The 24,348-nt window shown below is 41.9% G+C and overlaps 1 protein-coding gene across 9 annotated transcripts in view; it reads left to right on the plus strand.

Moving 5' to 3' along the window:
• Positions 1-24,348, plus strand: part of hectd4 (HECT domain E3 ubiquitin protein ligase 4) — a 92,825-nt gene that overhangs the window by 3,859 nt on the left and 64,618 nt on the right. For 8 of the 9 annotated variants that reach the window (XM_080432040.1, XM_080432045.1, XM_080432047.1 and 5 more), the window contains exons 2-17: positions 2,432-2,997; positions 6,286-6,375; positions 7,104-7,231; positions 10,027-10,135; positions 13,094-13,232; positions 14,757-14,927; positions 15,938-16,130; positions 17,055-17,216; positions 17,314-17,427; positions 17,842-17,982; positions 20,016-20,251; positions 20,690-20,832; positions 21,479-21,549; positions 21,847-21,952; positions 22,700-22,820; positions 23,526-23,654. In XM_080432040.1, coding sequence (XP_080288166.1) covers positions 2,432-2,997; positions 6,286-6,375; positions 7,104-7,231; positions 10,027-10,135; positions 13,094-13,232; positions 14,757-14,927; positions 15,938-16,130; positions 17,055-17,216; positions 17,314-17,427; positions 17,842-17,982; positions 20,016-20,251; positions 20,690-20,832; positions 21,479-21,549; positions 21,847-21,952; positions 22,700-22,820; positions 23,526-23,654 — 2,619 coding nt within the window. The remainder of the gene's footprint in view (positions 1-2,431; positions 2,998-6,285; positions 6,376-7,103; positions 7,232-10,026; positions 10,136-13,093; positions 13,233-14,756; positions 14,928-15,937; positions 16,131-17,054; positions 17,217-17,313; positions 17,428-17,841; positions 17,983-20,015; positions 20,252-20,689; positions 20,833-21,478; positions 21,550-21,846; positions 21,953-22,699; positions 22,821-23,525; positions 23,655-24,348) is intronic. The other variant, XM_080432041.1, reaches the window with a different exon arrangement.

Genomic DNA, 24,348 nt, shown 5'->3' on the forward strand with positions numbered 1-24,348 from the left:
TGTTTTACGGTGATGTGGTTCATAGAAACATCTTCATAGAAAAATCTTTGAATATATATATATTTTTTTTAAAGCAAATATTTTGAACTCAAATCGGTATTCTACAAATGTCTTCTAAATCCTAATTGTAAAAAAAAAAAAAAAACATGTTGCTATAATATCAGTGGTTCTCAAACATTTTCCATGTCAAGGACCACCCAAAAGCCAAAATGATATTTATTTGGCCGCGGACCCCATCTCAAAATATTTTGTTCCAGAGACCGCCACCAGAAGCAAAGATTTGAGTTACAAATATTCGCTTTAAAAAAACATATATTCAAAGATTTGCGCATTTTCACGATTTTTCTAAAATAGCAGATCTATAAGCTCATAGTGCGGCACTCGGTGCCGCGCTATGAGCTTGTAGATCTGCTATTTTTGAATAGCCAAAGAAATCTTAAATGACACAGATGCGTTCCCAGTCTTGTACACAAACGGTACGGTATATCAAAATGGACAAAGTAGAGAAAGTTAGAGCTGGGTTTAGAGCTGAAATATGGGATATGGAAATGGAGACTCATCAGCATGTCTCATTACTTCAGCCTGTGAGGAAAGAGGGTCAGGTCTGTGGACAAAGATAGCTTGATTTAAAACAAAAAGAAAAGCTGGGTAAATTGCTGGCTAATAATTATTTTGGGTTGAAACTTGACAGGACACTGAATGAAACCGAATATGGGCCCGGACCGCTGACCTAGTGGTCCAGGCACTTGGGCTCTAATGTGGCCTGACAGCGCATGGCGGGTTCGAGTCCCGTTCCCAACGATCTTTGCTGCATGTCTCTCCCCATCTCTCTCTCCCTGTTTCCTGTCCATCTCTATCGTACACTATCAAATAAAGGCAGAAGAGAAAAGCCTTAAAAATATCAATATGAATTCTATATTCTAAAGCAGGGGTCTTCAACAGGGGGTCCGGGACCCCTAGGGGGTCCGGCAAATATGTGTAATAGGATAATATTTTTTTTACATTAACCACTTGAACCCTAGCATTGAACCCTAGCATTCCTATTCTGATGAGAACTTTAGCCAAAAATAGCACAACGCCAAGGCGTTGTGAGCTTGTAGATCGGCAATTTTCGGCAAAGAGGTTTGGTGTAGAGGGAAAAAAAGCAGACTAAGTACAGAGTGAAAGATCAAGTTTACTAAGTATTGATGGTTTAAGTGGTTAACTGTCTGAAAATACACATTAACATGAATCCAACACACACTGATGATAGTGCTGTCAAACAATTTATCTATGAAAAAGTTTAATCGGCAACACAACTTTATACAATATGTAGTGGGGGTCCCTGCTTCATCTCTCTCTCAATTAGGGGGTCCTTGGCCTGAAAAAACATTGAAGATCCCTGTTCTAAAGTCAATAAAGTATGAGAGAATTGGGTTGTTTTGCCACTTCAATGCAGTATTGACTACCTATTTGACTTTTGACAAAAGAAAAAAGAAAATAGCTCAACTTCAGACTCAGGAGGCCTGGCGTTGGTAACCAGTGTGTTAGTCCTGCCCACTCCTTATAGTGGCCAATATCTGTGTACCCAAATAGGAGATTGGCGAGGTCATCCAGTGTCATTAGCCCACTGGGTGTTGATTTGGACTATTTTTATCCACATGCTGCAGCCTTTGTGCAGAGCGAGGTGGAGAAGGCCCTGTGTCCAATTAAGGAGCGTTACCGTAACATTAGTAGCATTTCTGAAATGGAATCAATACAGATTCTGCCGGCTAAATGGCATAATGGATGGGTGTTTTTTTCTAGTCTGTGATTCCTGGGCCATGCAGTGTAATCAATATCTGAAATGCTGCTGCCTAAGTGTAAGTGCATATGAAGCATATTGTTCTCTCTCCAGATAGGTTAGCACAAATAATTCCTCACTATCTGTGACTGTTGTGTCATATAGCGGCAGTGATGTACGTACACACAAGTTCTCAAGTCATCGTCGTTTTCTAAACGATCACTGATTGACTGTAGATCTGTTATATCAAGAGATCTACAGTCTGGTCAGTTTGGTCGGTATACTGTACCAGTCTATTTTTGTCCAAGCCACTTTGTTGTAGCTGTTGCAGTTTGAATGCAACTCATATTTCAGACCGAGGTGAACTTTCACTCCGTTCTTAGTTTTTCATCTCAAATCCATGTCGGTGAAATTCAAATAGTCCAGTCCGGTGCTTCTCTCTCCTATTTGATTTAGCGTCATATTATCTCTCAGTGAGTCTGCACTCTTGACATTAGCAAATTGGATTTGTGTCAAGTCAGACCAGACCTATGCTTGACAGTCATTATGATGCGAATGCACTCAACAGTGTCGTCAGCATTTAAAGATCTCGTGCCTACATTTGCGTGTTTTTTTTTAACTCATCTGTTGTGACTAATGTTAATGTCTCTGTGTCTGTCTCTCTGCTAGATACTAACGTTTGAGACGAAGAACCCGGCAGAGCTCGCAGAGCGTCTGCGCGCCGTCTGCGGTAACCAGAGCAATGCGTACGCGCGTCTGCTGGAGTACCGCCTCAACGCCCTGCGTGGCCTGTGGGGGGCGCAGCGACAGCTGGCCCTGGAGGAGCAGCAGGAGCGAGACGGGGTCGGAGGTGCCGACGAAGAAGCCCTGGCCCTGCTCAAACGCCAAGGTCTGCTACAGCAACCGGAGCAGGCGCCCTTCACCTCCCGAGTGGGCCTGTTGCTGGTCTTCCCCCTCCTGCAGTCCCAGACCCGCAACGACCCGGCGCTCTGCGGGGTCACGGCGGAGGTGCTGCTCTCCTGCCTGCGGGACTGCCAGCCGCTTAGCCTCAGCAAGGAGCCCGCCGACTGCCTCAACGGCCTCGAGGGCCTGCTCTGTTCCTGGCTGGAGGACGGAGCCCAGCAGCAACAGATGAGCCAAGGGCAGCCGCAGGAGCAAGCTCAAACGCTGCATCTCCAGGCTCACAGGCAGAGAGAGAACGCCGCTGCTGCCCTCGTAGCGCTCGCCTGTGCCAGGTGAGACCAGAGCCGTAGCACTAGCAACAGGAAACACACCAGATGGGTTTAGTGACTTTCTAGGTTCCTCATTGTCCCCAGGGTCCCCACGGTCATGAAATTCCTGGAAATATTTTTAAATTGGGAAAAAAAACTTTTTCCAGTTCGGGAAAAGATTTGGAATTTTCTTTTTTGCTGTGTGTAAACATTGGCTAGCCTTCAAACAGCCAAGCACTCCTAGGTCTAATTCAGTCGTTTGAGCAAAAACATTGGCTGCTGAACTTAACTCTTCATAGACATTAAGAAAATTGGAAAGTCTGATATGTTATACTTAATCGTACGATGGTGTCCAATGCCAAAAATAGCAGATCTCTAAGCTCACAACACGCTGCATCCTCGATCGCTAATCATTCCAACCAGTTTAGTATTTTTTAGCATCTGTAAGACGCGTCATTGAGTGAATGTGTACAAAACACTGCAGTCTTAGTGTTTCTCTTGCAGCTGCCAATGCAGTGGAAGAGTTTGCACTAGTGCTACGTAGATACAGCACTGCAATCATCCACAATGACGGAATTTTGGTGATTGGTTGTTTTGGTCATTTGTAGTCCACAATTGGCACTAGACCGCCACAACTGTTGTATTCATTCAGGCTTTGCGTTGCCTTTTTGCTTTTATGAAATAATTTACAAAAGAAGCCGTAGCAATTACAATAGGATTAAAGAGATAGTTCACCCCCCAAAAAACTTTTTTTTTATATTGATTAGTCACCCTATGGAGACTTGAATTCATGGATATTTTTTTGTTTTTGTTGCATTCCTAAGCCAATAATTTGACGACCAGCGGACCGGTGGGCAGAGGTTCTGGTAAGAGACACAGAGGAGACTCTTTGTGTCTCCTACCGGAACCGCTGCCGGTCATCAAATCATTGGGTCATTTTGCGGGTGAACTATCCCTTTAAGCTCCAACTCTGCCACTAGTGGTCTTGTATTTTAGTGTTTGTCTCCTAGCTCTTGTTTTTTTTTCTTTTTTCGTCTGTCTCTTTTGCCTACGCTCTCCAGCTTCTGTTGGTGACAACAACAGTACTAGACGTGTCAAACCCAGAACCCTCTCCACTCTTTGTGTGGCCTCTTTAGAGGCCCCGGAGCTCATTGTTGGAGGGAAGCATCCAGCCCATACCAACGGCGGTAGCTAATTAAAACATCTGCTCTGTCCCCCTCTGATGGCGTTGAGGTGGTACATTTCACTATGTGACAGGCATCCAGCGAGTGAAGTGCACAACAACATGACCGTCCGTTTCCTTTGTCTTTGCGTTGAGGTGGCATCACAAGCTGATGATGTGTTTTCCCAGTCAGTCAGCATGAGGACATTCCCCTTCGAAGACTGACTCACCTCTATTTATTGTCTCCCCAATGGTGGAACATGACTCACACAAATAACTTATCTTACTGGCCTGTTCCCCTCAATGCAGTGTTTCACGTTTCATCAGCCCGTCGCGATGCAGTGTGAGCTTGCTATTTGTTTGTTTGTTTGTTTGATATATCTGGGGGAGCCTTCATTTGATAGGTATACAGTGTAGAGTGATAGAAATCGTACCGTGTATACTCACTGTGGAATGAGAGCCAAAGTGTAAATTTGAAATTAAATAGTGCCAATATGTTGGTGTAATTTTGTGGCTTATTTGAGGTTTTTAACAAGAAAATAAAGAAAATGAAACAAACGGGAAAAAAAATTTTAAACAATAAATAGAAACTTTAGTTGAAACATTAGTTTAGTGCTTATTATTCTTGGTGGGCATACTGTAGCATTAAGCATTAACTCCTTATCAACAACTACAAGCCAGGCCACAAGGCTACAATGGACCCATGAGAAAAAAGAAATAGAAAAATCAAGGTTGGCAGCATCACTTCTATTAAGAAACACAGTCTATTAGCTAGTTAACAGACAGTGTTCCCGACCAAATTTGGAAATGGAACACAAACTTCATAAATGATCCTTCTGGGGTTCTCTCTTTAAATAAAATTGATATTGATTTTCTGTTTACTAAAGTGCTGGAAAGATATTACTGAACAAACACTCTATAGCAATCATTACTATCTCTTGCTTAGATCTTTTTTAATTATCCAATGCTTTCAGTTTCGTTAAGCCAGTGTTTGAAACTGTTACTTTGTTTTTGTTTTGAAACTTTTGTTACTTTTCAAATAGTGCAGGCAAAAGCTAAGTCTTTTGCTTACATTTTTTTCAGTTCTGATGTTTTCAGTTTAGTTAAACCAATGTTCGAAACTGTTTTACTACGTTTTCTTTTATAAAAGGGCTAGGCAAAATAAGCCTCGGCTTCAGCCTACACCCTACACCTTTTCGGTGCCTAGCATTAACTATCTGCTCTTTTAAATGGACCGAAATAAAATGTACTCACACTATCAGATTAAAGTAAATAAGTAACCAACTGTTCCCATGCCATGTGACCCCATAAGTCAGGCCTATCTCCTGTTTCCGTAGCGTGAGTCAGCTTGATGTACAAGTAAACCCCCTGGACATGACGCTAGTGTTTTCGCAGGGACTTACCCCCCAATCCAACCCTTGATGCTGACCAAGTTCCAAGCCGGGAGGCATTGGGTACCATTTTTATAGTCTTTGGTATGACTCGGATGGGGATTGATTGAACCCCGAGACCTCCCAGTTCTCGGGGCAAACACTCTAAACATAAGGCCACTGAGCCGGTTTAACTTTTTAACAGTGCCATTTTTGTTATAGCCCATTCATTCCGAGAAAGCATCCGTGTCATTTTAGATGTCTTCGGGCTATTCAAAATAGCAGATATACAAACTCATAGCAAATCGTGAAATTTTTAAAAACATTTTTAACTCAAATCTTTGCTTCTGGGGATTCTACAAATGTCTTCTAAATCCTTTTTGGGGAAAAAAAATTATATTGCTATATCAGTGGTTCACAAACTTTTTTCATGTCAAGCACCCCCAAAATAATATGTATTTGTCCGCGGACCCCCCCCATCTAAAAATATTTTGTTCCACGGACCACCAGAAGCAAAGATTTGAGTTAAAAATGTATATTCAAAGATTTGCACACATTTTAAAGATTTTTCAAAAATAGCAGATCTACAAGCTCATAGCGCGGCACTGTGCCGCGCTATGAGCTTGTATATCCGCTATTTTTTAATAGCCTAAGAAATCTTAAAATGACACAGATGCGTTCCCAGATTGAATGGGTTAACCCAAAAATATCAGTTCCCGTTCATTTTGTTCATTTTGTGGCCTACTTGTTGTTCTAATGCCTGGCTGTTGTGTTGTGCAGGGGTTCCCTCAAGACCTTCATCCACACTGTTCATCTGCTCCAGAAACAGACAGACCTGGGCCAGCTCCCCGTGGCTGATGTGCTCTACAGGTGAGGCTTATGTTAGTTTACTCATACATGAGTGCTATTGGACCCGAGTCATTATCTGTTATTACTAGGCATGTAACGATTTATCGTAAATCGATTCAAACTGGTGACAATTTAAATTCATTGAATAAAAAAATTATCGCGGCGCAAACACCGCGACACAAATACTGGATTTGTGTAAGAGAAATTATTTGTCTGTAAAAAAACGTTTTGTTTAAAAAATCGTATCGTGAACCTAGTATCGCGATTCGAATCGTGTTACATGCCTATCTGTTATGTATGTGTAGGGCTGCAACTATCGACTATTTTCTTAGCGATTATTGTATAGATGACTTTTTCTATCAATCGAATAATTGGGAAGCTTGTTTCTTTTTAGATTTGATTTTTATATATCAATAAGACGATTAACCACTTAAGCATTATTGTATACTTCAATCTTCACACGATGGTGTTGTGCTAAATTGTTAAAATTGCAGATCTACAAGCTTACAACACGATGCGGCGCGTTGTGAGCTATATAGATCGGCTATTTTATCTATAGTTTTTTGTTTAAAAAATGTTTAAAGCTTTTCACCTACAATGACATGCCCTGAATAGGGATTGATTATGAATCGATTGCTGTATTAAATAATCAATCAGCAATAATATTTTTTATAATGGATTAAATCGATTAGTTCGATGTTGCACCCATAGTTACTATTGTGTAACCTTTTCTTCATTCTTTCCTCTAGACTCTTGGTCCTGGAAGGAGGGCCGGGCTCGCCGTCTTGCCTCTTGGGGGGCAAACACGGTGTGTCGTGGGGCTTCGAGGACATGCTCCCCACACCTGACAGTTCTGCTGGAGGGGCCGAGAGCAAAGGTAGGTAGCAGCACTCTTTGGCACGTTTGTCTTGTTGGATTATTATTTACCTCATTTGCCCTTTTCGCCTTTTTGAAAACCTTGTATGTCCGAAACCGGGCATTAACCCATTAAGACCTGAGGCGATTCTTAAAAATGTTTTCTAAATCCTAACAGTTTTTTGAAAAAAAATTAAAAAAAATGTTTTTCCGAGATTTTTCAAAAATAGCAGATCTACAAGCTCATAGCGCGGCACTCGGTGCCGCGCTATGAGCTTGTAGATCTGCTATTTTTGAATAGCCAAAGAAATCTAAAGTGACACAGATGCGTTCCAGGTCTTAATGGGATAATTTCTGCCAGACAGTGACGATATGTCTTGGTTAGTTATTTTTCTGGCCCTTTTGGGTGCAAAGAGGAGTTAACTGAGAGGCCTGTCTGACTTGCTCTCATAACATTGCAAACGCTGTTGTTATTTATTTATTCACCTTTCGATTATTTATGCTTCCTCTTTTGTCTGGAATGCCACCAGTAGGACTTCCATTAAGGAGCTCTACAGAGCCCATTCAGCCTGGCTGTAGCTTTCATGGATTAAAGGCAGTGGTTCATAACCTTTTTTCAGGCCGCAACCCCCCCAAAATAATCATATTTGAGCTGGGGACCCCCCAAAATAATCATATTTGAACTGGGGACCCCCCAAAATAATCATATTTGAACTGGGGACCCCCCAAAATAATCATATTTGAACTGGGGACGCCAGCACTTTCAAGCACTTGGAATTGTAAGAGTTGAGGCATTACATTTAACCATTGTGAAAATAGCCGATCCCTATGCATACAACACGAGGCGTTGTATTTATGTAGTTTCACAATGTTTGCCTCTTTCTTTTTATGGTTGGTTCATTACTTTTGATGCAGTAATGGGTATTATTGACTTATTTAAAAAAGAAATGTTGGTGTTAAAAAGGTCCTTAAATTGGCACTTTAGAAACATGCAGATACCCTATATACTGTACGTATGTTGGTTTGTTTACAGTTGAGTGAGAAAACAATGTTGCAAATCATCTGGGGCCCCCCCCCCCCCCCCTAAAAAAACATTTGGGGTCTCCCGCTGCAACACACAGGTTGAGAACCACTGGATTAAGGTCCTCGGGTCATTTGGATTCCACAGAGTTCACCTTCTCTTTCTGTTGGCTAACGCTAAAGGATGATTTAAATACTTAGTTTGGTGTTGCGCACTCAATTAGTACATATTGTACTAATTGAAACAGAGTGTTAGTGTGTGCTGTGTGTGAGTGTGAGTGGGGGGGGGCTTTATGCTGTTTCACAAATTGCAGATTAGGACTTGGCCTAAAATGAATGCTTTAATCTGTGAGCCTTGTGCTTGTGTTGAAATCGGAGCGAAGCATTGCAACTGTGAGAGGTTCAGGGTACAGAACATAGGAGAGGGGATGGGAGCGTGGCTCTCTTTCTCCTATCGATCAGCTGACCTTGGAGAGCTTTGCAAGCCGATCAGGGTGTGCATCCATAAGGTATCTTAGAATTGGAGAGCCAATATGAAAACGGTTCACTATAATTTTGTGTGTCAGAGTCTATTAGCGCTGCCCAACTGCGCAATGATACATTAACATTTTTGTTTAGTGCAGTTGATAATCTTTTTTTTAATCAGAGCCTCTGTTATGGCAGCCTCTTGTCCACAAAGTAATTTCTTCCTAAAATATCCTGACTGATAATCATGATTGATATAGCGCCATAATCATTATCATTCAATCATAACTTAAATGCTGAGAATACTTACTTACTTATAGTTATGTGTGTGTGCGCGCACTTGTGTGTGTGTGTGTGTGTGTGTGTGTGTGTGTGTACGCGCGCGTGTGCGTACGCGAGCATGGGTGCGCACGAGTGCTTCCTGACACATTTGGCCATTTCCTCTGTGCTGAGGTTGATGTGATTAGTAATTAGCCCTGCTGCTGCAGCTGTTGAAAAGTGCAGCAATTTTCTATAATAACCACAGATCACACTTGACTGTGCTTCTCTCTGCGCTATCAAATTCTGGAGCGGCTCAGGAACCGTGAAGCGGTCTGACAATAATCGCAGTCAGATTGTCCCTGCTGTCAGATCGATGGCATCTGCCTTTTTTTGTACCCTTTCTCCCCTGTTATTGCACTGTTATTGTTGGTACATATGAAAACTTTATTTCACCATTATTGTGGCCAAAATAATTGCGATTAACGATCTTAAAATACCACTTTTGTGAACCACTTTAACCCCGTAAAATCCATATTCTGGGGGCAAACATTAGCCAATAATAGCAGATCTACAAGCTCACACAATGCGTCGCAGATCTGCTATTTTCACAGATCCTTCATTAGTGGTTCTCAAACCTTTTTCATGTGAAGGACCCCCAAAATGATACATGTTTGGCTGCGGACCCCCATCTCATATTTTGTGACAGGGACCCCCCAGAAGCAAAGATTTGAGTTAAACATGTTCGCTTTAAAAATATATATATTCAAAGCTTTGCACAAATCTTTTACCATTATTGTATACTTTGGCAATTCAAAAATAGCAGATCTACAAGCTTGTAGCGCAGCACTTGGTGCCGCGCTATGAGCTTTTATATCTGCTATTTTTGAATAGCCAAAGTATACAATAATGGTTAAAGTGGTTAAAATTATTGTGACGCTATATTAACTTATTTAGCTGGGGACCCCCCTGGTACCGCCTCAAGGACCCCTGGGGGTCCCCGGACCCCACTTTGAGAACCAATGCTTCAGGTCACTAACCTGCCCTCTCTCTCTCTCTCCCCTTGTCTTGCAGACACAGACCTGGGGCGCTGTCTTGCCACAGACGGCCTCTATCTGTACACCACCAATTCCTTTGGGAGAGGACTCAGCAAGCTGGGCTCTGGTTTACATGGGACACTGAGGTAATACGACACGACACCCCCCCCTTCCCCCCACCCGCCTGACTGCTTGTATCTGCAGCACCACTCAGAGAAGACCCAAAGAAATTGTGTGTGTGTGTGTGTTTGTGTGTATGTGTCTACTTGTATTACTATACGTGTGAGGCAGTGTTGATTTTGACAGCAAATTTTGATTTAGTTTTAGTCATATTTTAGTCACCTGAAATGTTTTAGTTTTTGCTAGTTTTAGTCGATAAATCTACAGTTGACTAAAATGTATTTTGGCGGTGCCTTGATGTCGTCGTAATGGCTGATTTTACACTTGGTTGCATGCTGAAAATAGCTGATCTACAAGCTCACAACGTGTCGCAAGCTTGTAGATCGGCCATTTTCAACACCCGAGCGCAACCAAACATAAAATGACTTGTCTTTTAGTTCTACTGGATCTCTTCTCCACTAGTCCCTCACTAGTCCCTCAACATTTGAGTCTAGTTTTTATTTGTTGACAAAATTGTCAATATATTTAGTCTTAGTTTTAGTTATCGTAGCTTAGTTTTTATTTCGCTTTCGTCAGTGAAAAAAGGTAGTCGACAAACATTTTTCGTCATAGTTTTAGGTAGAGTAGAATTGGAGAAATGGACATTGTGAGGACAATTTTCCCTGGTCCCCACAATATAAATAGTAGTTTTATGGTTAAAATGAGGCTTACAATTAGGAAAAGATTGAGATTGGGGTTAGAACTAGGCATTTTTGTTTTGTTTTGTCCTGCTTTGTCCCAATGTTGTATTTGTGTTGTCTTTGTAGTCACATGACTACTCAATGTGGTGCCCATATGAAAAAAAATTAAGTATAAAAAAAAAAGAACTAGGCATTTTTAGAGGTTAGGTTTAGCGGTTAGGGTTTGATTTATGGCAGATTTTTATTATTAGCTGCACGCCAGTGTTGTGCAGCGAAAATAACAGATCTGCTATATTTGGCTTTAGGATTAGGGTTAGAAATGGCATTTTGTTTTTTAAATGGCATTGATAAAATCGCTGTCCTAAAATGTTGATGTCCCCATGAGTATAGTAATAAAAATGTGTGTGTGTGTGAGATGCTAAAAATACCCTTTAACCTTTGGCCCTTTCCCAGGCAGCCATGGTGTAGTCACTTCATGTCATACACACTGCTTTCTTTCCCTCAATGTACAGTCAAAGGCCCTCGTGATTTCAGTTGTCTTTGTTCAAAAAGGCTTGATTTGGGAAGAGAAAATTGTAAACCGTGGGCCTTTTCCCTCAAAGTTCAATAAGTTCATGAATCTACTTGTGTATTTATTGGCTTACCTATACAAGACTATAATTGATTCAAATGGGCACGTAATGTTTACAACATTAAAATTGTATGCTAGTAACATTATATCTTCCAAAGAACGATTGGGGTCTAACACCTAGAACAGTGGTTCTCAACCTGTGGCTCCCCAGATTATGCCATCAAAAGTAATCAACAATTTATATTATAAAATATAGTTTGTGAAAATATATATTGTGAAAATAGCCGATCTACAAGCTCACAGCGCCTCGTCGCGTTGCGAGGCGTTATGTGCTTGTAGATCTGCTATTTTCACAATCTCTATCTGTTGAGGCATCTAAATCGAATGCCTCAACTCCTACATTCCAAGTGCTTATCAGGTTAGGGGTCCCCAGTTTCAAATATGATTATTTTGGGGGGTCACGGGCTGAAAAGGTTGAGAACCACACTGACCTAGAACACAACCACCTCCATCCCATAATGAAGCTATGAGTTATATGAAAGTTATACAACACGCGCTAAACCTGGATTACATGCTTGTGCCAAGAACATGGCACAAGCATGTACAATATGCAGTGCAGTGGTTTTCTCGTCCCAATACCAGCCTCACACTAAGTACTAAAGTAAACGTTTGTTTAGAAAACATCGTTGTCACTAACGTTTTCTGCATTTGACAATCGGTAAATGTAGTCTGACAAATTGTCTGACAAAACAACCTTAAAAGCTTATCCCCAGATCCATGTAAGTAGTATCTGCAGCCATGTGTAGCCACACACACACACACACACACACACACACACACACACACACACACACACACACACACACACACACACACACACACACACACACACACACACACACACACACACACACACACACACACACACGTATTGATCTGAACAAGCAGGATGCAGAAGTTATATGGGAAGTAACATGATAGTAATGCGAAATGTGACACAAAGATTCTATTCATGAGGTAGGTGCTTTGCTATGACTTGACATATAATGCGTTGTTGTTGCCCTTTTTAAGTTTAGTGGCAGACCACATGCAGAACAGTGTGTGTCTGCAGTGGTGGAAGAAGTACTCCGATATTTTACTTAAGTAAAAGTAGCAATACCACAATATAAAAATACTCCGTTACAAGTAAAAGGCCTGTGTTCAAAATGTTACCTGAGTAAAAGTAAAAAAGTATTGGCATCAAAATATACTTAAAGTACCAAAAGCAAAAGTACTAAAATGTTTGAAAATAGCAGATCTACAAGCTCACATGTGAGCTTGTAGATCGGCTATTTTCAAATGGCCTATGTATAAAAAAGGGCTAAAGTGGTTAATGTATGTTTTAAAATATAATAATTTATATCTGCGAAGTAACTAGTAACTAAAGTTTTCAAATAATTGTAGTGGAGTAATAGTACAATATTTGCCTCTAAGATGTAGTGGAGTAGAAGTATTGGAAATTGGAAATACTCCAATAAAGTAAAAATACCTAAAAAATGTACTTAAGTACAGACTTTGAGTAAATGTACTTAGTTACTTTAGACCAGCGTGTGTCTGTGCCTGAAGGACGTGTCCGGTTTCTCTGAAGATAGCCATCTTAATCAAAAATCCTTCAAAGAACACGTCCTACTCTACTGTTTGTTGAATTTGTGTTAAGAGGAAAAGTCATTCAATGTGCTGCTTGTCTTATTCAGGGGTTTCGTGTACTGTCGAAACGAGGAGTTGGAGCCCGGTTGGGTGGTGTTCAGCAGCGGTCGTCTCCTCCACCGCCCTGCCTCGTTTGATGGCAAGCCTCATCAGCTGTGCCAGGTCATCGACCCCTTCACCCTCCAGGTACGAACTCCTTCCGCACAAGCAACTACAGCCTGATTTATATACTTTGTTGCGGGGTCACCGAAAATAGCAGATCTACAAGCTCACGACGGGTCGCAAGCAAGTACTGTATATATCAGGCATAACTGCCATTGGGCTTGCTGCTCAGTCACACGGCAGTATCAGTTACATGTCCCATCTGTAAGTGCCCTTCTGTACATAAATAAAGACTTTGAAAGGTTTGAAAATGCCCCCGAAAATAACTTACAAAAAAAAGGATGTTTTAGGATGTGACCCAAAAGAAGACACAGATTTAGCAAGCCTGAGCTCCTCGGGCAGGTCGTTTTCAGGGTCGAGGAGCCCTGACAACAAAGGCACGGTCACCCTTTGTCTTCAGCCTCGATTCAGGAACAGCCAGCAGCTTCCTGCCTGAGCATCTCAGGCTGCACAGAGCATTGAAATTATGAGTTAAGGAAATCAATTGATATTTTGGTTTTGTGCCAGGGACACCCAGAAGAGAAGATTTATGTAAAAAAGAAAGTCCAAAAACTGCACGGTGGCGCAGTCGTTAGCACTGTCGCTTCACAGCTAGAAAGCTTTGGGTTCGATTCCCGCCGGGGACGCTGTGGGCACTGGGGGCGTGTTCTCTCCTCCACGTCATCAGTGCCCATTAGGGTGACCACCTTCATTGAGGGACAGATGAACCCGTTTCGCGGTCCTCATCTGCGCGCTGCGCGTGCGTGCATGAGGACCCTAAGCGCGTGCGCGTTTTTTTTTTTGCGGTTCTGGGCGGATTGGGTTCGTTTTTTTCCAGTTTTTGGTTTCTTTATTTCGGTTTTAGGGTTAGGATTAGGGTTAGGTTAGGGTTATGTTATTTAATTCTTATTTTTGCCTGATTTTACCGATTTATTATAAAAAAAAATTAAAAAATCATATGTTTGATTTTCGGGACATTGCTCTGCTTGTGCGGGACGCGGGACACAGGGTCCAATTTCGGGACTGTCCCGCGAATTTCGGGACGGGTGGTCACCCTAGTGCCCATACCCTAGGTGGGGTTGGCGAAAGGGCCTTTCTGTGTGGAGTTTGCATGTTCTCCCCGTGTCCCCCTAGGGTAGGTACCCTCACAAAAAACATGCAGTAATTCTGGTCTCTATACTGCCTCCCCCTGGTCAGCCGGGGCGCCTGATGGAGGGGAAAGGAACTGGTTGGAATAACGTGTTCCTTCCTACCAGGGAAACTCCCCTCTGACAGGTGATAAGAAGCGGCCCGCTCGCTCCTCATGCATTGAAGGAGGCATGAGGTATGGGCACTGGGTGAAAAAAATGGGTTACAGAATCGTGGGATAAAAATTCAAATGATAAAACAAAATGTATCAGATGTACAAGCTCTCAGCGCGACATGAAGTTATGCCCGGACCCCACACTGAGAACCAATGGGTTATGTCATAGTTAGTTTTGTGGCATAGAAACCATACAGTATATTATGTCAACACCATACATTTCTAGGAAATGTTCTGAAGCCTTTTTTCATATGCACTTTTTCCAGGTGTGCCAGATTGTACCCATGCCAGCTCACCACTTCCCAGTGGGCAGCAGCATGACCACCCTGCACCTGTGCTCAGACGGGACGTACCTGTACTGGGTGTGGTCCCCCGCCAGTCTCAACGAGAAGACCCAGAAAGGCCACTCTGTCTTCATGGATGTCTTTCACCTGTCGGTGAGTATAGCAGCACACCCGATTACACAGGTCTGGATGTTTTCAGTATTGGAAAAAGTACTATATATTTGTTTACTTAAAGGAGAATTTTGGACTAAAGTTTTCTTACCTTTTCTATGACGTTATGATATCTTAGGATGAATGGTACAGTAGAAAAATTTCATAACTCCACCCCTGAGCCGCCACAGCTTAAAAGGTGCGCGGATAGGCCTTAGGTTAGATCACATATTTTAATAGCTTTTTCTTTAATTTTTTTTGGTGAGATCTGACGTTCATAGTGACAGAACACTGTCCCCCAAAAAAAAACAAAAAACAGAATTCTCGAGATTCTAGACGAGATTGAAATCTCGAGATTTCAATCTCGTCTAGCGAGACTTCTTTTTTTTTTTTTTTTTTTTTTTTTGGTTGCATAGTGTTTAAAAAAAAAAAAATGGTGAGATCTGACGTTCATAGTGACACTATGAACGTCAGATCTCACCATTTTTTTTTTTTTTTAAAGCTATTAAAATATGTGATCTAACCTAATCTAAGTGGAGTTATGAAAAATTTCTACTGTACCATTCATCCTAAGATATCATAACGTCATAGAAAAGGTAAGAAAACTTTAGTCCAAAATTCTCCTTTAAGTAAAAGTATCAATACTCACTGCAATGTAGAAATACTCTGTAGAAGCAAAAGTCCGGTAATCAAAATTTACAAAGTACAAAACTAAGTATTGGCATCAAAATATACTAAAAGTAAAAGTACTCATTATGCAGAATGTTCCGTTTCACAAGTTTTCAAATGTCTAAAATGTATCAAAATTGCATAGCAAATCTACAAGCTCACAACGTGTCGCATCGTGACATGTTGCATTGCAATGCGATGTGAGCTTGTAAATCTGCTATTTTTGAACATTGATTATTTTGTCAAATGTATTATTTTTTTTCTAATCGATTACATCGATATGTTCGATTAAAATGTGTAGCCCTATCTTGGTTCATCCCTCACAGCTCTCCCCTCTCTCCCAGACCCAGACAGGGCTGTGTGTGGCAGACATCTTGCAGGAGAGGGTGATCCTCGCCCGGAAGGAAGGCGAGTCCTCCAAGTGTTTGAATGAGCTTCTGCTGAGCCGCATGTCTCGCTTCCGAGCCTCCCATTCAGCCACGCTGGCCGCTCTCACAGGCTCTGCTATTACTAACACAGTCAAGGAGGAGCAATCCGGTAATTCATTCAATATGTGTAGTGTTAATATTGTACTATAACAGAGAGTGCCTGCGGGTCCTGGAAAAAAAAGCATTAAAATGTCTTAAATTGTGTTTTCAACTTGAATACGGTTAAATGTAACCATGTATATTCTGTGTGGAAAGTGCAATTCTAAACTGTATATATTTCGTATATTTTCGGTCCCAGGAAAGGTGCAATTCAAAATTGATATAACTTTACCCTAGTCAATGTCACTCAACAACATTTATTCGGTTTTTAAAACTTTATTATTTACTACTGTATGACTTACAGTGACTGAATTACTTATATTACCTTAGATATGTATTATAACTTAATTTTTTTTACCTTTTATTACGTACTTTCATTACTGGAGTCTGCCACTTGTTCATACTTACTTACTTAGTCATACACGTGTGAGTATGTGACAAATAAAGTCTTTAAAGGCATAGTTCACCCAAAAAAAATTCTATCGATTAGTCACCCCCATGGAGTTTGTGTCGCATTCCTAAGCCAATAATTTGATGACCAGCGGACCGGTAGGCAGCGGTTCCGGTAGGAGACACAAAGGAGACTCTTTGTGTCTCCTAGCGGAACCGCTGCCGGTCATCAAATTATTGGCTTAGGAATGCGACAAAAACTCCATGGGGTGACTAATCGTCAATCGATAGGAAAAAAGTCGTTTTGGGGGTGAACTAAACCCTTTAAATCTTTGAAAAATGTATCATTTAGTAGTAAATCTTAAATTCGAATCTCATTGGTCTTAAAAAAACTAAAATCTGGTTTCTTGACACACTCAATCCATCACTGGTGAAATTGGTCTTATGTTTCATTCTAAACCTTATGAAAACATGCAGTTATGAATTCCAGCTATGAAATACCTGGGAATTAGTTTGACACGCATGTGTTGTATTATTAATACAGCCGTCAACACCAGCTGTGGTCTCCCTCTGAAGACGTTGAGGAAGACTCCCATGTACGTTTGTGGCACCTATCTGGTGATGCTCGCCTCGCCTCCCGGTGTGTCCGGGAGCTCTGCTACGCGCTCTCTGTTCGGAGGCACCAGCGGCCTGTCCTCCCTCAAAAGTAAGAGAGCTTGACACAGACTTAAATCACCGCATGTCGGTTAATGGCTTGGTGCAGCCTTTGAGCTAATGAATGTTTTTGTTCGTCCTGGTTGTAGTTCTCTCCTCCAGTCTGGTGTTCAACCTGACCGACGGTCAGTTCAGCAGCCGTGCCGACCTCATCGATGCCCCCGGCAGTTCTCTAGGCAGGGGTGCCCAGGTGGCAGGACTCGGTAAGCTCCAGATTTGCCGAGTTTTGGTTTCATGTTTAAACCATTAAGGCCTGAGGCCAATTCTACAAATGTCATCTAAATCCCAACAGTTTTGTGGAAAACTTGTTTCTGTGTCAGTGGTGGTCAAACTTTTTCATGTGAAGGACCCCCAAAATGATATGTATTTGGCCGCGGACCCCCATCAGGGCAATAGCAGATCTACAAGCTCATAGCGCGGCACCGAGTGCCGCGCTATGATCTTGTAGATCTGCTATTTTTGAATAGCCAAAGAAATCTAAAATGACACGTATGCTCTCCCGGATTAAATGAGTTCAACCTGTAGGGCTACAGTCACAACTCGACAAAGCAAAGCAGTCTGGTGTTTACAGGATGTATTAAGTGACATTTATCTCTCTCTATGCTGGGTGTCTGTAGGAGCCTGCTACGACGCTCTGAACAACCTGGTGTGGACCTGTTCCAGTGACTACATGGACCAGTGGTGCAACCCCGGGAACCAGGCGTTCCATCACCTGTGCCATAGGCTCGGCGTCAGCCATCTTATTAAAGAACCCAAAGGTAAGCAACCCAACAAGTCATGTAACATTTTGTTGTGTAGCTTATTTCATGCTAATCTCTCAAGAACAGATTCTGCTCTGCGTTGGAATCTGTCGTGAAGGTTCGTCATAACGTGTACACACTGGGCTACAAGTGGGCGTGCCTTCAGATCAGGAAGCAGGCCGCGCTTTACCCAATCAAATGTAGTGGGCGGGATTTACGTGTCCGCCGATCATTCCCCACTCGAAACCAACCTAAACTAATTTAACAATAGCGTCCGCGGAGCAGACAAAACCACGAAAAGATATTCACATTTTAACTTGCTCTTTTATCATAGAAACAAGTGGGCTTATAACCAAAACGATCCATGTTCTCTGGGAGAAGTGGTGTTAGTGTTCCGTGTAGACATATTGTTAGTGGGAATGAAAACATAGTCGCACCACCGGAAGTGAAAGGCTGAAGGCAGACCAAAACCCCGGTTTCCTTGCGCACGGGTGCTACGTCGTCATTGTCCCAGAGCCAAGTGAGATAGTACAAACAGCAGAGGGCGCTGTTTTTCCTTCTCATTTGGTTCTGGGTTCCCAGATTGATTTCATGCTATCGTGTTTTATGTGTGTTTTTCACAGGGGAAACCCACATAAGACACAGAGGTGCTGTTTATAAAACATAAACAGTGCAGTGGTGACTGACTTTGGTAGCTTAACCACTTAAATCCCAGCATCCATATTCTAGGGGGGTTTTAGCCAAAAACGACACAACGTGACGTGTTGTGTGCTTGTAGATCTGCTGTTTTTGGGCGGAAGAGATTTGGTGAAGACGAGAAAAAAAAGTGGTCCAAGTATTGGGTTTCAAGTTGATTTCACTAAGACTAGGACCCCACAACGTGGGGTCCTAGTCCTTGGGGGGGATCCAGGGGGTCCCCAGCAAAGGTAGTTACTATAGCATCACAATAATTGTAATCACTTTATCTGTCTGTTTTAGGACTGATATTAATATTTTACTGATAACATTTAAGGCACTTCATCATCATGGCCTGGACCATAATTAGATTTTAGAGTTATTAACTCTGCAGCTTGTGGTCCTCAGGCAGAGGAACCTGCTGGTTGTTCTCGAGTGGAGTCGACCGTGCCTTTGTTGTCAGGGCTCCTTGATTCTGGAATGACCTGCCTGATGAGCTCAGGCTTGATTAATCACTGTCTTCTTTTAAATCACTTTTTAAAACTTGCTTTAATCAAAAGGCCTCTCCATAATTAGTTTTTTCTTTTCTTTTTTTTCCTCCTTTTTAAATGTATGTCCTCTCCCGACAGAGAGAGGTCATTGCAACGATGTCCAGACTAACAGTAATGTCCAATTCGGTGTGCCATCTGCTTCAAATAACCTTCTTGATATTGTCAATCAGTAGACACCAGAGTCTCAGTTTATCAGTGGAAGAGGAAGACAATCTCCAACTGATTAGGTTGTCAAAGGTCAAAACTTAAGGTCACTATGATGTCACTATGAGGGACTCTGCTCAACAACGTATGGGATTTAAGTTGTTGAAATTAATCATTTTTGTTATAATTGATAATAATCGATTGGTTTGATTAACTGTCGCACCTCTAAACCATGGGTTCCCAAACCTTTCAGGCTGCGACCCCCCCAAAATAATCCTATTAGAACTGGGGACCCCTCCACCCTGACAAGCACTTGGAATTGTAGGCATTACATTTAGTTGACTCGGTTCCACAGATAAATATTGTGAAAATAGCCGATCTACAAGCTCACAACGCCTCGCACTGTGAGGCGTTGTGAGCTTGTAGATCGGCTATTTTCACTATGTTTTCCTCTTTCTTATGTAATATTAAAAAGGTCTTAAAAGTCATTAAACTTTAGAAATGTGCAGATACCCTGTATACACTTATAGTGCATGTTGGTTTGTTGACTGTCGAGTGAGAAAACTATGTTGCACATTAAGCCAATCATCCCCAAAATAATGTGGGGACCCCCCTGGGTGTCCCGACCCCCAGTCTGGGAACCACTGCCCTAAAACCCTTTGCCCCCCCTGGTTTCCACAGAGGAAACGGTGGCCACGGGGGAGGTGATCAACCAGCTGCTCCATCACGTAGGGGCCATGTGCATCCACCAGCTCAACCTGCTGGCCGCCAGCAGCAGCAGCCTCCCGCTGGGCGCCCTGCTGGGCAAGCAGCACCCCATAGAGGCACGCCACTTCAGCAGCATCTGTGACATCATGGAGAAGGCCATGGTCAACGGAGACACCTGCATCATCCGATGCATCCTGGTGGTGTTTCAGGTCAGTCTGAGCACACTGTGCGTGCCGAGGAAGAGATCTGCTGGTCTACCTTCTGGTTTTGTTTTGTGTCGTTGTTGAGCAGGATACAGGATAGGTGGGCACTAGGGACATCTGGGCACCTCGATGTAAAATTTCCTTTTTTGTCCAAAATGTAAAAAAAAATTTATCTGAAAAATGGATGTGAACATGCACGGTACATCATTATCAGACTTAATTTTATCCTTTAACTTCTTGTTTATGCCCCAAAATGACTGGATATACAGGTTTTGTAGCAATTTGTAGCAATTGTAGAAATATTAGACCTTAATTGTCATGTTCTAATCATGTGTACTTTACTTTTTTCCAAATATTTAAATTTTCAACATTTTGGAAAAAATAGCAAATCTTTTGGACAGTTTTTCTATTGGTCCTACTATACTTGTTGTGCTTCTTCTACAGGTGGTGTTTAGGTTTTTCAACCCGCAGTCTCCACAGAACCGGGAGAGCGTGCGTCGTGCGGGCCTGCTGCTCTGGCAGCTGCTCATGGCTCCAGTGGATCAGATAGGAGAGGAGATCCAGGGAGAGGTGTGCCTGGCCATCAGGTAGAATCAACACATCACTATATATGGTCATAATCAGATTTCACATGTACCTCTATCGATGTTGTGCTGATATTTTGTGGATGGCAATCGGTGCTTTCACAACATTTTTTTTTATTTATATATACTCAACAGTAATGCGTATATTATATAATAACTACTGTAAGTTGGAATAGGCATATAATACTACAGCTAGAACAGTACAGAAAAAATACTAAGGCAGCCTTTAGAACCAGGAAAAACAACACATATGCCAAATCACGATAATATGATATCCACAATCCCAGACAATACATACTAGTTGGTCTCATATCCCAATATCGAAGTAATAAGTATTGCCCAGCCCTATTCACTGAGGTCCATGGATTAATCGTTGTTTAACCCATTGAAACCGGGAAAGCATCTGTATCATTTTAGATTTTCGCGTTGGCTCTTCATAAATAGCAGATATACAAGCTCACAGCGCCGCGCTGTGAGCTTGTATATCTGCTATTTTTCAACATTTTTTAAATATCTTGAAAGTGTGCGAACTACTGATTTGGAAGGCTTTTTTTTTTATCGGCCTCAGGTCTTAATGCGTTAATGATAATTATCTGTCTGACCACGGCCTGTAACATTGTTTCAAATGGTCTGTTTCTCTTCTCTCCAGCTCTGGACTGAATACATTGTATCAGGGGGAGGCTGAGCTCAACAAACTGCTGAAGCTGGTTCTGACAGAAGGTGAGCTCTAGCCTCTACAGCTTCTGTGTGTGTATTTATTCATGGTGTTTTTTTTCCTTGACCGCTTGAGCCCTGTTTTTATGTTGTAGGCGTCACAAATAGCGAAAATAGCCGTTATACAAGCTCACAACACGTCGCAACATCCAACGACGGATTGTGAGCTTGTAGAGCGGTGTACTTTCACACTTTTTGACAGGATTGGGGAAAAGATTTTCGCCTATAATGACAAGCCCAAGATAGGGACACCAGGTTGAAAGTGGTTAAATGTGTGTGTGTGTGTGTGTGTATAATCTTCAGGTGAAAGGAACACTGGTCTGTCGCAGCTTCGAGACGTCATCCTCAACAACCTGGCCGACCAGCTGCAGAAAAATCGATTTGGGAGCGAAGAAGACGACCATTATAGGTCAGCAGCAGCTTATCCAGTTCTAAAGGCACACACAACCTTTTTACATGTTCATGGATTAAAGTTCTCAGTCGCCATGACTGATTCCAGTCATTTGCATTCCATAGAAGCCAGCATGTCTTCTATGGAAGCGTGTTGCACAGCTGCGGAGCATTGAGAGCTTGTAGATAGACGACTTTCGGTTATTATTTTAAGATTAGAGCATTTGAAGTGGTCAAACTAGCAATTATGTTCAGAAGCATCTATCATAAAAACCCTAATGGCCTGGTATATTTCGTAAAAGCAAAAGTTAAAGCCTCAATCTATGATTTATTCACCTGGTTGGCAGTATGTAGAGAACGACAGGAACAATATTACTAAAACATCATGATTATGCTTAGCGAGCCCACTGCTGTTTTCTTCACTATTTATTATCATTTATTTATTCCGCCCTTTTTTGGCCCTTAACTAGTCCGTCAAACCTTTAGCTAGGCTCCTTTTCACACCGTTTCACAAATCGCACATTAGGACTTCGCCAATACAACGTTTTTCAGTCGTGGCATTTTTTATTTTTGCTTGAATCCATGCATGTTGACATTTCTTCCAGTTGAAAATACTTATGTATGTTGTAGTTTTTGCCGGAACGCAGGTCATGTGACGGGCGTACAAATTGGCCTTAATTCACTCTGGAAAACCAAATTAAATTTGGAGTCCTATGATCTGATACCATGACTGCTGTGACACACTGCTGTCTTGTCTCGTTTGCAGACTGAGTGACGAGCTCCTGCACTACATCCTGAAGACGGTCGTGCGAGAGTCGTGCGTCCTTATCACCAAATGCCAGACGGTGGCCAGGGACGACTTCCAGAAGCTCCTCTCCACTGTCCCAGTATGCATACCATATCAGACACAGTCCCCCAACGCCCCTCTAATGTCATCCATGTTGCCCTTCTGTCGTTAGCCACTTAAACCCTATATCGTTGCTGTCGGGCAGAAACCTTGTATCTCCATGTTTGGACTTATGTGTTTTCCCGTAAAGTTACTTCATCGTAGCACTTTAGATGGCATGTTATGTAGACAGATGCCAGGTCAGCTGTAGACCTGGCGTCCTAGTGTGTGTAGCTTTTGATATTATACTGTTTAGACTTAATTGTGTGTTTGGCCATTGAACATTGGAACATAATGAAGCCTTTTAGGCTTCGTAATCAAAAATTGCACAGGGCAGATATGACAAATAACTGAAATATACAAGGAAATTATTGACATATTTAATCATTTTTATACATGTATAGATATAGCAGAAATAACTGATCTACAAGCTTACAACGCGTCACAAAGTGACGCGTTGTAAGCTTGTAGATCTGCTATTTCTGCTTTTTTATATTTGAAAATCTTTCAACGTGGAAACGATTATGCAAAAATAATTGCTATTATATCAAATAATTGCGATTAGACGATTTATGTAATGATTGTGACTGGCCTAACCACACGTTCATTACATGAAAAAGTATTAAAATAAGGCTCAAGTGTTCAGATCGCCGCAGCCCTGATTCAGACTGACTGGAAGCTGTGTTTTTGCGTTCCTACCGTGCAGGTGGTCTCACCCAGCCTGCGCTACCTCATGGCCGTTCAGAACCACCTCCTCAGCAACACTGTTCTGATCCGCCCGGACGACGGCGATGACAGCGATAACTCCCTACAGGGGGAAACAATGAAGGTACAGGTAAACAAACTTAAAAAGTCCCCCTACCACTGTCTGTCCATGTAGAGCCCATCCCGCCATCTCTCTCTCTCTCTATCTGTCTTTCTCTCTCTCTCTCTCTATCTGTCTTTCTCTCTCTCTCTATCTCTCATCTGTGTCTCTTATCTGTGAGAGTATGACGTCATGGGACATGGATGTTCGGTAACATTTTACTTAACTCATTCAGTGCCACTGAACGCCTAAGACGTAAAAAAAATGTTCAGAACCCAAGATATGATCATTTGAAAATGTTCTGCTCCATTCACTTCTTGTTTAACTTCTTACTGAAAAAGGCTGTATCTCGGCTCCTAAGCACTTTTTTTTTTACAATGAATTTTGGCTCTGGCACTGTCAGGCACTGAATGAGTTAAAGGTCGGGTCTTAATTGTGAATGTACCGTAATGCATTATAGACCAGACCTTTAAGTAAAGTGTTACCTGGTAGTTATAATGTGCTGTTCCACTGTGTTTATAATGCATTATGACCAGCACTTATAAATTAAATTATAACAACCTTGTTATAAGTTGTCATGCATAATTTTAACAAAGTATAACAAGTGTTATACTTATAATGCCTTATAAGCACATTATAATGCATTATAAATGTGGTTATAATGCATTATAGACCCGGCCTTTAAGTAAAGTGTTACAGGATGGTCTTCTACAGCAGTGTCTCC

Source organism: Gymnoscopelus braueri (genome assembly GCF_963280865.1).
Source record: "Gymnoscopelus braueri genome assembly, chromosome: 7".
NCBI classification, from domain to species: domain Eukaryota; kingdom Metazoa; phylum Chordata; class Actinopteri; order Myctophiformes; family Myctophidae; genus Gymnoscopelus; species Gymnoscopelus braueri.